A 16,973-nucleotide genomic window follows, 5' to 3' on the forward strand; every position below is an offset into this window, starting at 1 on the left:
TGCTGGATAGCCAGTCACCACATATTATACAAAGCGGGCTTGGAGAATGTGAATCACCTGTTGCAATGAACCCATAATTTAAGGACTCTTGGTTATTTTCTTTTAAATGCAGCTTTCTTTTTGTTGGCAGTCTTAGGCTCTTCTGCTGTCTCCTCATTAGGTCTCTCCCCCTTTTCAAAGAAGCTCTCCAGTGACGTTTGTTTTTTACTCATTTTGGCTAGGGTTAGCTTGTGGGCTTACGTGTGACTGAGACAAGTGCGCAATGTGGCAAAGAGGCGCAGATGGAAGTGGTAAATAAAATAATGGGCAGGCCACACACAGACTAAAATAAGTATCAGATTCAACTTCAAGCCTGCCACCAGATACAGCTGAAGTACATCAACTCACTTGCCACTATAAAGCCTGCTACCAGATGCAGCTTAATTGTCACTTGCCACTCACTGATAGGGTTTTGATGTAAGTCTGCAAGCAACTGATTTATTATGGTCTCTGTGCAGTCAAACCTCTCTGTTAATGATAATCTGTATTTGCAGCCGCTCCCCAGTACTAGCATCACCGCCTCAGCTCCACCTCAGATCATCAGGCATTAGATTCTCATAAGGAGCGCGCAGCCTAGATCCCTCACATGTGCAGTTCACAGAAGGGTTTGCGCTCCTATGGAATCTAATGCCGTCGCTGAGGCAGTATGCGAGCAATGGGGAGTGGCTGTAAATACAGATGAAGCTTCGCTCGGTTGCCCACTGTTCACCTCCTGCTGTATGGACTGGTTCCTAACAGGCCATGGACCAGTGACGGTTCATGGCCTGGGGGTTGGGGACCCCTGATCTAAGAGAAAGGGGAGGAGAGAAATGAAATTGGAGAAAATATCTGTGGATTAAAAAAATTCTTCTATGCATAGGACAGAAGAGGATTTTCTCCATAAAATTTTCAGAAATAGCTCCTTTAGATACACTTAAAAAAAAATCCTTACTTAAAACAAACTGTTCTGCTATTATTTAAAAAAAAAACAAAACAGGCTTTACTTGGGGTACTTTAATAGCCATAATGCTAATATAAAACTGAAGCAAAAATTGTGCATGCACCTCTTATTATCTAAATGTGAGTATGTGGCCTTATACAAAATTAGATTCATTTTCAATAAAAAATTCAGTACTACATAATTACATGCACTATGAGCTATAAACTTGAAAACTTCATTATATTAAAGGAGCAACTAATATTCCTTCAGACTCACTTAGAAAAAAAGGAAAGAAAACAAAAAGACAGAAAACTATCTTTTATAAACAAATGGAAAATGTTAAAACATTCTGAGTTTTATAACAAATAAATTTGTTAAGGACCCCAGAGCACTTAAGTACACTGTGAAGAAAATGCTAACTTCTAGACCTAATATGACACAGGCAGCTCCCAAGGGAAGATGGAAGGAGCTAAAGCTACCACCCTCATTTCTTAGTATAATCAATTAAGCTTTTTGCATCTAATCAAACCCAACTATACTCTCACACAACAGTATTATCTTCTGGTGGTTTTAACACAAAACATTTCATATCTGGGACTTGGTAAATATTCAAATTATCAAGTTCATTTTCCTTCTATCCCCTATCTCTGCCACCTACTAATTCCCTTTCCAAAAAACTTACTTAAACATTAAAAACCACTGTATTAGTTTCCTAGGGCTGCTGTAACAAAATTACCAAACTTGGTGGCTTACAACAACCGAAATTTATTCTCTCATAGTTCTGGAGGCCAGAAGTCCAAAATTAAGATGATGGCAGGGTTGGTTCCTCCTGGAGGCTCTGAGGAAGAATCCCCTAGCTTCTGATGGCTGCCAGCAATCCTTTTTCTTCCTTGACTTGCAAATGCATCTCTCCAATCTCTGCTGTCTTTGTCTTCACAAGACCTTCTTCTCTTCGTTTTTTCTCTTTTTTGAATCTTCTCCTCTTCTTATAAAGATACTTGTCATTGAATCTGAGGTTCATTCAGACAATCCAGGATGAAATCATCTCAAGATCCTTAAGTTAATTACATCTGCAAAGACCCCTTTTCCAAATAAGGTCACATTCGTAAGTTCCAGATTGACATATCTCTCAGGGGGCCCACCATTCAACTACAGTCACTATCTTTCTAGGCTCAGTCATATCCTAATTATGAATAAATGCTTACTTCTTTAAAAGAATTTCAGAAACATGTCATATCATCCTTTTTCTAAACCTTGTATTATTTCACATATTTTTATCTGATAATTCTTTTCAATTGGGTCTATTTTCTTATAAATCCTTTTAGGGTTTTCATGAGTCACTGTGAAAAAGATTGGCATGGTAAAACAGGTAGATAGTAAATGCTTTTACCTACAAGAATATTATTTTTGCAGATTACCAAAGTAGAAAACTCAGTGAGTCTTATATATTGATCTGGGTAGTCTTCAGTTTCACTGAATTATGTTTTTATCTCTACCTATACACCTTAACCAGGATAAATATTCTTATAATGATAAGGTTAAACATATACTTTTAACTTAGGAAGTATTCAAACACTGCCTTTAATTTTTACATTATTACTGTTATTTCATTCATAAACTAATGTTATCAACGTGCACATCCTTAGGTGAAGTCAACTTTTTGAAAGAATGACTTCACAGAATGAGAATGTCTCCAAATTCTCTGCATCAGATGAAAGAACAAAAATGTCAGATTTATCTGGTGATGCAGATTTCATTATCAATGGTGGAAAAGTACTTTCTTAAATGAGTCTTCCAACAGAAGCTGCTCACCTTTTTTGTAGTAACAGAAGAAACAACACTTCCTCAGCTCAAAATTCAGGCTACCCACCAACCCTAACCTTTGTCCAGCTGCAGAGAAACACAGTAAGCTGGCACGAAGCCTGGGAAGCCCTGCCCCCTCCTCCACTGGGGTCTGACTGTGTGTATAAAGCTCTCTGAGGACGCACACATTTACATACTGACATAAAAGTTTCAAAATATCGGTGTTATCCTTCAAGAATAATGTGACTGATGCAATAATTTTAAAGTTCAGAAATCTAACAGAAAAGCACAGGACACAGCACAAAAAGAGAGCAACAGGCAACAGGTCTGCAATCTTCACACCTACGGAAGCTAAAGAATGCATTCTGAATAAGGACTCTGCTACAGAAGCAAACGACACAGCATTAGTCTCTTTACCCAAAATGTTGCCTTTTCAGCTAACACCTTTTTGCCTTATGCTCTGTTTTGAGGAACAAATCAAGATGGGCGTGAACAATCCATACCTCCACCAGGAATAATTGCCAACTTTGTTTCAACCAGGCCCATTTTTGCAGAAGAAGCTAAAAAGGAAAGAAGAAAATTAAGTAACATCCACATCATCAAATTCAAATATGATGACCTGAAAAAGTTAGGAAAATAAGCTACAAATATTGTTTACTAATTAAATTTGTGTCATAAATCTTTTTAAAAATCACTTCAGAAGGCATTTAGTTATGGAAATAAGTAAACATTCTAAATGACATATATTAAGAGATTCACACAACATTTTCTGTTAAAAACTGCTTGGCAGAGAATTAATTTTTGATGCAGAAAGACCAGGGTTGTGACTACATAATTTGACCTGATACTGCCAAGTCATGTTTGAAGGCTTAGATCTCATTAATTATTCAGGATGAGGAGAGAGGCTGTGTCTGACAAGTATGAATTCTTTAGCTGCCTGAACAGCCCTCCAGATCAAACAGCTTAATATATCATATCAGATATGGCAACTTTTCAAGACCAAATCTCTAGTTACTTTTGACAAATGGCTTTGCTGTTCTGACAGCTGGACAGGGTTCCTCTTTCCATGTTTGTTTTCACGGCTACTTTAAAACATATTAATTATTTCTTTATTTGCATATCCAAATGTTCTTGGACTACTTCCCATATCCTGATTCCCAGAACTTGCATTCTTTCAAAAATGGATTGCGTGTAACTTGGCTTTTCAGTTTAAAACCCAAAAATCTCAGTCAAGAAAACAGAGATCTAAAATAAAGTGAAATGGGGGAAAAGTACACATGGATTAGCAAATGCAAATTCCAAGAGCCAGTTACCATAAAATTAGTAAAAACATAATTATATTGACTCTACATTTAACAGGCAGCTCCATCAGAAGAGACAGTGGGAACCAGGGGAAGAACCATGACAAATACTTGCTGCCTACCTCGCCCAGTCCTTGATCCCAGAGCCCCTGTATGTCACCCCTATGAGGGACAAGGATACAGACAGCACTGTGACCATACAGAAGATAGTGTTGAGGACAGCACTGGCAGCATGCAGTACGCTGGCAGGATAACAGAAGTGAGAGCCGTGACGCCAGACTGCCTGGGTTCAAATCCAGCTCATCACTGATCTGGGTCTTGTTTCTTCACCTGTCTCTGCACTAGCTTCCTCAAGCACCACAGTATGTACCTATCTCACAGGGATGTTAGGCAGATTAAGTGAGCTAATATGTGTCAAGTATTAGCTGAACACCAAGTCAATACTCAGCACATGGTTAGCACTAATTGTTTCCTTCATTATTTTCATAAACACTTCATCCAGTCTTCAGAAAACCATGCAGGAAGAAAGTGTGCCTCAAAGAGATTAAGTTATTACTACTATAGCTAACAATAATTATGTGCTTAGACTAGTCACATGCTGCACACAAACTCATTTAATCTTCACAACAGTAACCGTCATTTCTCCCATTTCAGAGGAGGAAACTGATCTAAAAAGGGCAGGACCTAAGATCCAAATTCAGTCTGTCTGACCCAATTCCTGTTCTCCTTTCCTCCTGCTAAGACTGAACAAGATACTACAAAAGACTGTTTTCTTAACTGGGAATTTTAAATACTTCATTAAAGCCCAGGAGGTGATTTTTTCTACATGTTCTATTCAACAACAGGAAAAAAATAAAATATTTGGAACAATCTGAAGAGTAGGCACAAACCTCATTTTTAAAAAGTTATGTTTTTATATAGGATTAATTCTCACCTGCTACTCTTATATCACATGCTAAAGCCAGTTCAAGTCCACCACCTAAAGCGAGTCCATCTATTGCTGCAATGGTTGGCACTGGAAGATTAGCTGAAATAAAAAGAAAGATTTTATGCTCCTTCAGTAAGAGTGTTACCTTACTATGCAATTTATTTTACATTTTTTTCTGTGAATATAATTTTAAACGAAATATCGTCTATAGACTTTTATATCCCTTTTACTTTTAACTAAATAAGCATTTCATTCTTCGTTATTCTAGAAAATGTAATGATTGTATAGGGTTTCATCACATAAATATGCAGTAATATCTTTAAATCTTACCATATTATTGAAATACATTCATAAACATTTTCTGTTGAATTAAAAGAATCATAGTTCTGATTCTGTATTCTTCAAGCCTGAAGCCTTTTATGAGATGTCTGGTTCACACAAATTTCAAGTTCAAATGACTTAGGTATAATGCAAAATTCATGACCCTTTATAGGTTACCCTGGTACTCAGAATGATAGAGCCTCATTTAAAGAAGTAATACATCTACTCAAACAAGACAGAAGCAGTCCAAGTGGCTGCTGGGCGTCAACCCACTAGTTCTACCATTTGGCAATGAGTATGATGAACAGTAGCTAGAAAGTGATCAGGCTCTATCAAATACCACACACTTCAGATGGAAGAGATACTGAGAACCTGCCCAAAGGCATGACTGGGAAGGGGTCAGCCAATCACAGAACTCAAAGCCAGATTTTCTTTAGTCCAGAAACACTATTATTTTAATGAAACTTCTGTAAATATACAGATTTCATTTTTTACAAGTAGTTCCAAAACTAACGTTAATTATTCCGTGAAGCAGAATCCTTTCTATAAATTTTATTTTGACTATGGGAATGTGAAGTAGGCTGAACAAGCTTAACATATGAATAAAATGTGGATATTAAAAAGGTACCATCTCCTAATTTGTTCTCACCACAAAAAAGAAATAATAATTGTGTGACATGATGGAGGTGTTAGCTAATGCTACAGTGGTAATCATATTACAATATGTAAATACATCAAATCAACACATTCACCTTAAACTTACACAAGTTATATGCCAATTATATATCAATTTAAAATAAATAAATATATAAAATAAAAATGAATAAATAAAAATAAAATTTAAAAATACCATCTCTAGAAGTCTCTCTTCCATAGGTATTCTGATATGTGAAATTCCTCAGATAGAGAGCTTTATTCAAATTTGTTGAAGTACACTGAGTTTTCTTCATACATGAAGAAATTTATTAAATTTATTCTAAGAGCAAAGCTGAAATGGCTGAGATAGAGCACATATAGATGCTGCCACCTGAGGCAAAAGCACTACTGATAGAGCAGGGATGAACGGGGCTTGGGAACAGGGCATATTTCACTATTTGCACCTGTCTGAGCATTTTGCGGGGAGGTGGAAGCTTGAAAGGACAGGACAAATTCAAAGGTGCTCCACACAATATGCTTTACAGCACACTTGGTAAAAAAATGAACAGACAGCTATGTCAGTGTTTACAGTCAGGAAATGAGTTTAATGAAAAAATAAAATCTAGTTATTTTATCTGACAAAAAAGAAAAATTAATAAAGTAATATAATGGCAAATTAATCCAACTGGCTCCCAAGGTCACCTCAAGCCACTACAAGTACAATGGAATTACTGTTACACAGCTCCCAATTCTCCTTCCTTTCTACAAAGCTAGCTATAGAAATTATCATATTTCTAGACTCCTTCAATCTGCTACCTCCCCATTCTCAAGTCTCTCCCATCAAAATTTTTCCCTAGGCCTCACTATGGCCTTGGCTCACCTCCATCTAAGACAAGCATCTAGAGGGAACAGAGTAAACGCATTTCATCACTCCCACTCATCTCCACCTCACAGCTCTAGTCCCACTCATCTCACCGAGACCGTTCTTGCTCCGCTTACCAGTGACACTATGATATTGTCCCATAACCAATGGGCACCAGTCCCTATTAAACTCGTTGCCTCTGAATATCAGAGACATAAATCCTGAACACTCCTCCTCCTTGAATTCCTCTCTTCATTTGCCTTCTGGATTCCTCCCGCTCATTTTTCCTGCCTTTCTTTCTGCCTCTGGTTATATCTCAGCCTTCTTCCTCTCTAAATAGAAGCTCTGCCCAGTAGGTCTCTTTCCTATCCTTAACTTTTCCCATCTGTAATACCAATGATATACAAATCACCACTTCAAACCCAAACTTCTCTCTAAACTGTATCTCTACAGTTACCTGTCTGTTGGACATCTCCACTTAAATACTTTATCATGTTCAAATCAACTTCCTGTCAATCCTTCTTCTAGATTCTATCTCACATTCACCAAGCATCTCCATTCACCAAGTTACTCAAGACAGAAACCCAGAAGTCATTCCAGATGTCCTCTTTTCCAATGATCTTACATCTAATTGTTTTCTAAGTCCTGTCTAACAGGTCACAATTTGGCAAATCTCCCTCCCTTTCATACAGCCAAAGTTCTGGGCCCCCTCATTTTGCACCAGCAGGAGATCTCTAATTGACCTCCTTCACCTGCAATGTGCCCCTTCCAATGCAACTTCCATATTTCTTGCAGGATAATCTTTCTAAAGTGCAAACAGGGTCATGCTCTTCCCCTACTTAAAACAGTACAATGATTTATTCCACATTCAGGGTAAAATTTGTGAAAATTTTAGCATGGCACAGGAGGCACCTGATGAACTAAGTCTGCCCACCTGCCCAACCCCTTCTCCAACCTCACACACCTACTCTGTGTTCCAGCCCCAAATTACTTAAAGCACCTTCAGAAGTCATTTGCATCCAAACCTGTGTACAAGCTGCCCTCTGCCTGGAACGCCTAGCTAGTCCCTAATTATCTTTCAAGGCAATGCTCAAAAGCCCCTTGCTTTACGCTTCCATGGCACTCTGTACACACTTTTCCAGGAGAGCATTCACATTCACCTTCTGAATGGACAGTTCCATTCAGAAGTAAAGATTAACATCACATCAATGCTGGTCAATAACATCCTTCCTACCACTCTGGAACAAACCGCAAGATTTTTCATTGCCTCTTCTAACTCCATTAATTCTGGTATTCTCTCTACTCTTCTTCTTGTTATTAACTTCTTTCATTTAATACTTTAATGGAACAACATGAATATATGCAGCCCTATGGAGCTACAGAAAAGAAAAACTGCAGAGTTCCTAAGATGGAGAGAGCAACAGGAAGAGTGGGGTATTCTCTCCTTGCTGTGTGAAAATGCTGGTCAACAGTGAGTGTCTTCAGCACTCACTAAATATCTGCTGGAAGCTGACGTATCAGAAAACAAATTAACAAAAATGAGTTTAAAGGCTTCCAAAATCAAACCCAAGCCTGAAATATGTGTACCACCAAGTTCCAATTTCTGAAAATTTCAACTCATGGTAAATAGGAGTTATTTCATATTCCTTAGATTTTTTTCCCCTAAAAATAGCAACAAATTGATGTGATATATATGGAAAAGAATTTTTCTTCACATCAAACTGTGCATTGAAAATGTAGACTAAATAGAAGGGTAAAAGGAATAAAATGAATGTAAATTACAAAAGAAATACTCTATCACTTCATAATTTCTAAAGCATAATGGAAAGAACACAGGAAAAATTCCTGGTCAACTGTAATGTTCTTAATACTGCAACACAACGATTGCCTCAAAAAGACATAAAGCTGGGCTTCCCTGGTGGAGCAGTGGTTGAGAGTCCGCCTGCCAATGCAGGGGACACGGGTTCGTGCCCCAGTCCGGGAAGATCCCACATGCCGCGGAGCGGCTGGGCCCGTGAGCCAAGGCCACTGAGCTTGCGTGTCCGGAGCCTGTGCTCCGCAACGGGAAAGGCCACAACAGTGAGAGGCCCACATACCGCAAAAAAAAAAAAAAAAAAAAAAAAAAAAGACATAAAGCTTTGCTCTACATTTTTATTAGTTAATATTCTCAAATAAATATTACACTTAAAAATCACACTTAGCCAATAGAAAGTTAAAAAGCACCATTTTTCAGAAGTATAAAATGTCACTAAAAGAAAAAAAGTAAAAACACAAATGAAATTAATGTATATATACCCTTTCCCTTCATTGTGAGAAGTCTATAACAAACATTACTTTGACAAAATAAAATGATGGGGGAAGGGGCATGTTCAACAGACAGGTTTCAGGTTCTACATGACTTGAAGTATGAGGATGGAGTTTATATAATGCAGTGGTAGGAACGGAGAAGAAATAAACAAATGCAAACATGCTGACCTGGGAGATGAGGGCACTGGTGGGAAGGGGCTAAAATGAATCATCTCGTGCTAAAGTTTTTCTTAATTCTGAAGTTAGAAAACAATACTTTTCTGCTATATGCTTTACTTTCTGGAAGTAAAGAAAATTATTTTTAAATGTGACAGTTAAGAACTTAAGGTATTTTCTCAAGGAGATAAAAGTTTTTAACATTGCAACTTATATAAAAATATATAATAAAAATGACAAGAAATGTGGGGTCCTTATATTACAAAGAACACAGAAAATAGGGTATTAATACTCTCAAATCATTAAATAGGTAAACTACTTGGTACTTTTGAATATTAACATAAATTAGCATTCTGTAAAGCTGACTATAAAATTTTTCCTACTAAAAGAATTATTTAAATAGAACTGAATTAGCATTCAATGAGTAATTAAATTTCAATCATTTTATAATATTATAAGTCCTGAAGTTCTATATCATCCTAATTTTTCCCTGAAAGATGTTTTTCTTGTAAACATTTTTCAGGAAAATGTAAGTGACCTCAAAGTACATGCTAGTTTCACAGTTACCTAATATGCTTGTTTTTATACATAGTGTTTCTTCTACTTGGGAGCAGTTAATAATCTTAGAGAAAACTCAATAAAACAAACATCTGAAAGGCAGATTATCAGTTTCAAAGAACCAAGAAATATCAAATTGGCAGTTGTATCAGAGTGAGACTGAATGAAACGGGAACCGCCACGAGCAGTGGCTATTCCCAACAGCAATAGGAAGAAATGATGACTCAATGTGTTATGCAACCAACAGGATTAGATACTATTTTGAGTTTAGCACCAGGAAATGAGCCAGGTATGACAAAGAAGATAATCATCCTTTGAATTCTCCTAAAAATATAATTAAAGCAAACAATTAAAGTGTTGCTATTTTAAGAGAAAATAAATGAGCTACAAGGCAGGCCCTGTCTACTCCAGAGTCTGCAGGACACCCTCTGCGAGCATAACGAGTCAGAGGCCACGAACGTGGGGGAAAGGCAAGTGAGGGGCTCCTTTCAGCTCTGAGATAAATACAGTACATAATGTAGGTTTTCAGATGTTTCTAGAAAAACATAAACAGTGCGATTATTAAGGGACTGCTAGTGTCACTCATGAGTTTTAAATTTGGTTTTGCTTGAAGAATAGTGTTCTTATAGAAAACACAAGAATTAAATATTTCAAAACAAATGCCCATTTAGTAATACCAAAAGTCTGACTTTATTGAAATCATTGAAGGAGAATAGAAATAAAATCAAGGTTAACTGAAAGTTATAATAAATTCCAAATTATCCCTAATTTCAGCTAAAACTTTACCTTCAGGTTAAGCTGCCATCATCAAGTTTCAAAGGAACCACAAAAAAACAAAATAAAACCACTCCTGCCCAAAGCCTGCATGCTGGCTGCATGTTGGCTCTCCGGAGGTCCAGTCTGGGCCACTGAGAAAGGAACAGGCCTGACTAGACGCCAACAAACACACTCTCCTCACCACACCGGGGGCTGGAGGCCCACAAATGGGAGCCACCCTTCCCAGGACTCAAAAAAGTGACCACTGTGCAATCTGAGTAAAGCTGCTTGAATTTTCTAAGCTACCACTTACGCACATGCCTTCCTGTCTTTCTACGTAGCTACCTATGGATCTAGCAAAATAGTAGAAAGTGCTTACTATGTCTGGCCACTCTCCTAAGCACCTCAGAAATATTTAAACCTCCTACCAGCCTTATGACATCAGAACTATTACTGGGTTGAGGAGTTGCTGTTAGTTGCCCAGGATAGCCACAACTAGAGCACAGGTGGTCTGGCTCCAGGCTCTCCCCTGTACCCATTATTGTCTATCACCAGTTCTTACAGCCCAGACCCAGAGTCCCTGAGGAAGGACTCAGCATTGTTAGCCATCCTTTCCAAAGGATGTGCAGCCATGTACCTGAGGAAAGGGAAATGCTGAGACTCCTAAGAAACTCCGACAAGCACACTGGTTCTATGCTCTTCTAACTCTTGGAAACCTAGAGCAACACCACAGTTCAGTGGATCCAATTGGGGAAACCTCAGGAGCCAGATGCAAGGCACCAGTCAGTTGACTGTAACAGAGTTCTGACTCGAGTTTTCCCTGGGAACCCCCAACCCAGACTGTCCCTAGTATATGACTATATAGGTTATTAAAGTAGGAAGAGCCAACACCTGAGCATCCCCTTCCTACCAAAATTCCAAACCAAATAAAGCCTCCCTAGGGGAAATGCAGAGAGGGGATGCTGCTGAGGTTAAATCCCCACATGCTCCCACTCAACAGCCTTGTCTGGGAGATTATAATAAGTGTAACTGAGTAATGACTTCCACTGTCAACTGCTACTTCAGATAGAATAGAGCCCCTGGCACTTCAAATGCTGCTTGACAGGGCAAATGTAGTTATTTTGTTGCTAATAAAAGTATAACACTGGAAGTAGTTTACTTTTTGACCTGTAGGAAAAAAACAGCTTTACTGCCTTGCTTCATTAACTCTCAGGGTCTATATCCTTGCCCTTCAAAGTGGGCTTGTGGACCAGCAGCATTAGCATCTCATGGAAGCTTGTTAAAAATGTAGAATTCCAGGTCTCACCCAGACCTACTAAAACAAGGATTTGCATTTCAAAGAAGATTCCCAGGCAAAGCTCTGGACACCTCCTCTAATCCCCAGAGAACCTGACAATCTCATCAATCCACAAAACTGACAGAAAGAAGCAGTAAGGGCCTTAATTCTTTGGGGAACAGTAGTAAAGGTAAAGATGGTCAAGATTTACATACAAATATGTGTAGCAGCTTTATGTGTAACTGCCCCAAACTGGACACAACCCAAATGTCAGCATGTGTTACATCCATACAAGGGAACAATACTCAGCAATAAAAATGAACCAACTACTGATCCATGATAAACATGGATGAATCTCAAAAAAGCGTATGCTGACTAAAAGACAACATAAAAATTAATGCATACTGTGTTCCATTTATAAAAAATTCTCAAAAGTGAAAACTAGTCTCTAGTGTTACGAAGCAGTTCAGTAGTTTTCTGGGGACAGGTGCAGGGCAGGGAGGTGAAGAAGAAAAGGATTACCAAGGGCCATAAGGAAACTTCTGGGGGTGATGGATATGTTTACCATCTTGATTATGGTTATGTTTTCACAGGTCGCAGTTACCACACTGTACACTTCAAAGTTGCAATTTATTATATGTCAATTATACTTCAATAAACCTGTTTTTAAAAAGCATATGACTTGATTAATATAAAAATGATAAACAAAAGAAAGTACACTAGTTCCCTGATCTTTTATAAACAATAGAGATATAATTTAAAATTGATAAATCAAGTAATACAGGTATGATTCAATTTAGAATTATAAAAAAAACAGTAAGAAAATATGATGGGATAAGAGAAAGGTTGGAGGAAAGAATTTAAAACTGGAAATATGCCAATTCCATCACTGCTCATAGTAAGAAGTCAACAGAACTTTCTAAAGGAACAGAGGACCAAGTACACTACATAAAGTTCTAATAATAAAGATAACCAGGTGACACAAAAATACAACCCTTTCCCATTACTAGAATAAACCTATACACAGAACCATGAAAACACACAGCATATTTAAGATTATTTTTTTAAATGTAAAATCACCAAAATCAGAAGGCATGGAAATCGTAATGACAGACCTAACACCAAACATATCAATACAGTTAAGAAGCTATAACCATCAAGTAAGAAAACGACTCCAACTGGATCACAAAACGAAACCCAGCTAACAAGCAGAACAACAGAGAAACATCTAAAACAAAACAGAAAATAATATTTTAAAAATATGAAAGATGTCAAATACACAGTCAAATACAAAGAAAACATCTCATAACCTTAATAAATAAGGGCAACACTGGGGTAAAAATTAAATAAACAAACAAAAAAGGTACTTATTAAGGCTTAATAAAGCAAAAATCCACAATAAGGATCTAGCAGTGATAAAATACCTATACACCAAATAACACAGGATGCACAAAGCAAAAACACAATAAATTCAAAACAGTACAAATGTCACAGCCATTCTCTGACCAATATGCAATAAGTAAACTAGAAAATAACAACAAAACTACTAGCTAATTATAGACAAACACATATGGGTGGCCTGGAGGCACATTTTCTTCCCCATTTTAGTAACCTAGCAGACAGTTGGCTCAATGTGTGAGGATCAGTTTAGCAGGAGTGCAGGCTCCAGCCACCTGTCTCCAGAGGTACTTTCTAACAAAGCCACTCACTTTCCCAACTGGAAAGTGTCCAGTGTACATGGTCATACAGATGTTCTCCTCTCCCCTGACATACTAAATATATACAGCATTAGAGAGGTGGGTTCTACTCTCCTATAACTTTTGCCCCAAAATTTCTTCTACCCTAACAAATTATTTTTTATCTAATTGGCTAATTCAAAAATGAATAAATGGGCATATTCTTGGCTCAACTATTCCCTCCTTCTTCCTTCTTTTGGAAATGCACCTGGCCTCCAAGAACACAGGTTCTTCTTGATGCCTACGTGAAAAGTGCCCTGTGAGTTATGCGACGCTGCATCTGGGCCAACTGCTGTAGGAGGTGGCCAGAGCTTCAGTGTAGCTCTGACTGGGGTAAGCCGGTCCAACGCTGGCGATCCAAATGAGCAAATCTCATCAACAGATCTAAAGCCACAACCTTCAACTGAACGGTAATAAAGTAATAAAGATCATATCAGTAATAAAGATAACATTTTGCCTTTTTTGCTACTTTTTATTTTATTTTTCAATTTATTCCAAACCTCAGAGAGAAGGATGATTTCTATTTATTAAGGCTCCCTCAGATACCCTAGTAATATGTATAATGATATTTTCTGCATTGTTGTTTATAATAGTAAAAAACTAAAAACTACCTATAAGCCCATCAATAAAGGAATAATTATATACATTATGGTATATCCATAGCAAACAATACTAGGAAGTCATTTTTTAAATTGCAGTGATAAAAATCCACATTGGCGAAAACTAGATTCTAAACTATTCCCAGAAATAATTTTTCAAATACAGTGTCTATCACACAGCCAAAGAATAACCAAGGAAACAAGATACAGTAAGAACCAGTAGAAAAAAACAATTAAGAAGAAAAATATCCATGTAAAATTGAGATCCAAAGTCATCAAACACTGATTGTCAAAGACATAAAGCCAAGCAGGAAACTGTAAACTATAAAAAGTGACAAAACAGATTTTTTAAAGAACGAAAACAAAATGAAATAAAATAACTCAATGTTTATAACAAATCAGGTGCAGCTTACAAGAAAACTAGTGAGCTGGTAGATGGGTGACAAGAAACTATTCACAGACAGGTAAGGAAAAACAAATATGGAAAAGACAGAGATAAAGGATAAAGTAAGAAGGTCTAATATATGTCTAATTGGAAGAAGATAAGTGAAATAAAGATCCACCTGAATGAGTTTAAAATAAAGCAGTGGTTTATATCTACTAATCCCAAACTCCCAATTTATCCCTCCCCCACCCCCTTTCCCCTTTGGTAACCATAAGTTTGTTTTCTATGTCCGTAAGAATAAGAATACACACACACACACACACACACACACACACACACACACACACACACACACACATATGTGTATATATTAATATATAACTGAATCACTTTGCTGTACACCAAAAACTAACACATTGTAAATCAACTATACTTCAATTAAAAAAATAAATAAACTAAAATAAAGTAGCAAATTAAACCTGAATAAAAAAGAAAGGAATTAATAAAAACCAGAATAGGGATTAATAAAACAGAAACAATAGAGAACAAAGCCCAATACAGATTTTTTTTAATGTATAATGAAACTGAAAAGCGTCTGGAGAGACTGATCAAAGAAAAAGAGAAGACATGAATTACCAATATCAGGAATGAAAAGGGGACATCATTGTTGGTTCTTCTGATATTTAACAGATAAAAGAATATTATGGATGACTTTAAACCAATGCATTTGGCAATCTAAATGAAATGGATAAATTCCTAGAAAACTAAAAATTTCCAGAAATAAAATTAAAAAACCTGTTTATGTGGTTCTTTTCATATATACATATATGTTTGTACATAATCAATGTACATTATCAATGTATATAAATATACATTATCAATGTATATAAATATATATTCAAGTAAAGCCAGGAAAAGGCCCCAAAATATACATATTAAATCAGCATATTAGCAGTAATTACTTATGTGGAGAGAAAGGGAATGAGGGAAAGCTGCTGAAAAGGGTTTTAAATTTTTACATTAAACACATACTTAGATATTGCCTGTGGAATTAAAAGCTAACAACCATGAAAAAGACATAAAAAAATTTTTTAATGATTTTTTCGGGGGAGCTTGTCAAATTCTAGAATATTCTAGGTAACATTTTAGAGTAAGTGACAGAGCTTGGTTGAGAAGCCCATTACTCCTGCTATAGTTAGGAAAACATTGTAATTTTCACAAAATTACAGTTATAATGTAATTAACACCCAATGAAAGTCAGCAAAGGCAATAAAATTCCAAAAAGAGAAGAAAAACCATCAGTTGCAAACTGTGATGTGTAACTACTCTATTCTAGATTACAAATCAATAAATAGGGGATGTTAACAACTCATAAGGGAAAACAACTGATTCCTAGATACCTGTGTCAGTTTTCCGTCATTCTTGGCAAGAGGATAAAGGAAACTAAAATTGAGATCTGTAAGTTACTACTTGGAAAACTAATAAAGGTAGCTAACTAGAGTGTTTCATTAATCAATCTTTCACATACTATAATTCAGTACTTCCAATTTCTAATTTGTAATAACATCAAATGGGGGGGGAGAGTAAAATATAAACTGGATTGCATCCAATCTAACTAAATTAATTACTGATTTTTAAACAGCTCAACCCGCTGACCAACAAACAATTCTGCAAACTTTGAAAATGTTCTTTACTAATCAATTCTTAACACACTACATATAAAATAAAAATCAAATAATCATTTAGGCAATAGCAAAGAAAATATAACAAGTGCATAATCTCTCAAACTGTATTATAACAGTCACTGTGGTAACAATTAAGTATTTTCAGAATCAGCTTTATTTCAGATAAAGTAAAACAAAAAAGAAATCTGAAAAAGCTTTGAATTCTATAATTGTGAAAACTTAAACTGCAGGAAAAAGAAAAATAAAAGAAACCCTCTGGATTTTTCGTGAACAAGTATCAGATGCCTCTAAATCAAATGGAAAGCTTAAAACGGATATACCTAGAATTTATGAAAGCTCTTTTGTATTCATTACTCAAGAATCTCTAAATCCTGGGAATTCCCTGGTGGTGCAGTAGCTAAGACTCTGCACTCCCAATGCATGGGGCCAGGGTTCGATTCCTGGCCAGGGAGCTGCATCCCACATGCATGCTGCAACTAAGAGTTCACATGCCGCAGCTGAGGAGCCCGCCTGCCGCAACTAAGACCTGACACAACTAAATAAATAAATATTTTTTTAAAAAGATCCATTTGCTTTAAAAAAGAATCTCTAAATCCTAAAATGGGATACTAGAAAGAGTTTTAGGTGGATTTATAGCTTTACAAGCACATTTCTTAGCTTAATGTTTTATGTAATTAAAAAGAATATAATGACTAAATGTATGAAG

General features: G+C 36.6%; 1 protein-coding gene across 10 annotated transcripts in view; it reads right to left on the reverse strand.

Annotated features, from left to right (window-relative positions):
* AUH (AU RNA binding methylglutaconyl-CoA hydratase) overlaps positions 1–16,973 on the reverse strand; it is a 162,113-nt gene that overhangs the window by 71,825 nt on the left and 73,315 nt on the right. For all 10 annotated transcript variants that reach the window (XM_067745039.1, XM_067745036.1, XM_067745034.1 and 7 more), the window contains 2 exons: positions 4,997–5,089; positions 3,265–3,321 (listed from right to left, as the gene is read on the reverse strand). In XM_067745039.1, the coding sequence (XP_067601140.1) occupies positions 3,265–3,321; positions 4,997–5,089 (150 nt within the window). The remainder of the gene's footprint in view (positions 1–3,264; positions 3,322–4,996; positions 5,090–16,973) is intronic.

This window comes from Pseudorca crassidens, chromosome 7 (genome assembly GCF_039906515.1).
Source record: "Pseudorca crassidens isolate mPseCra1 chromosome 7, mPseCra1.hap1, whole genome shotgun sequence".
NCBI lineage: Eukaryota > Metazoa > Chordata > Mammalia > Artiodactyla > Delphinidae > Pseudorca > Pseudorca crassidens.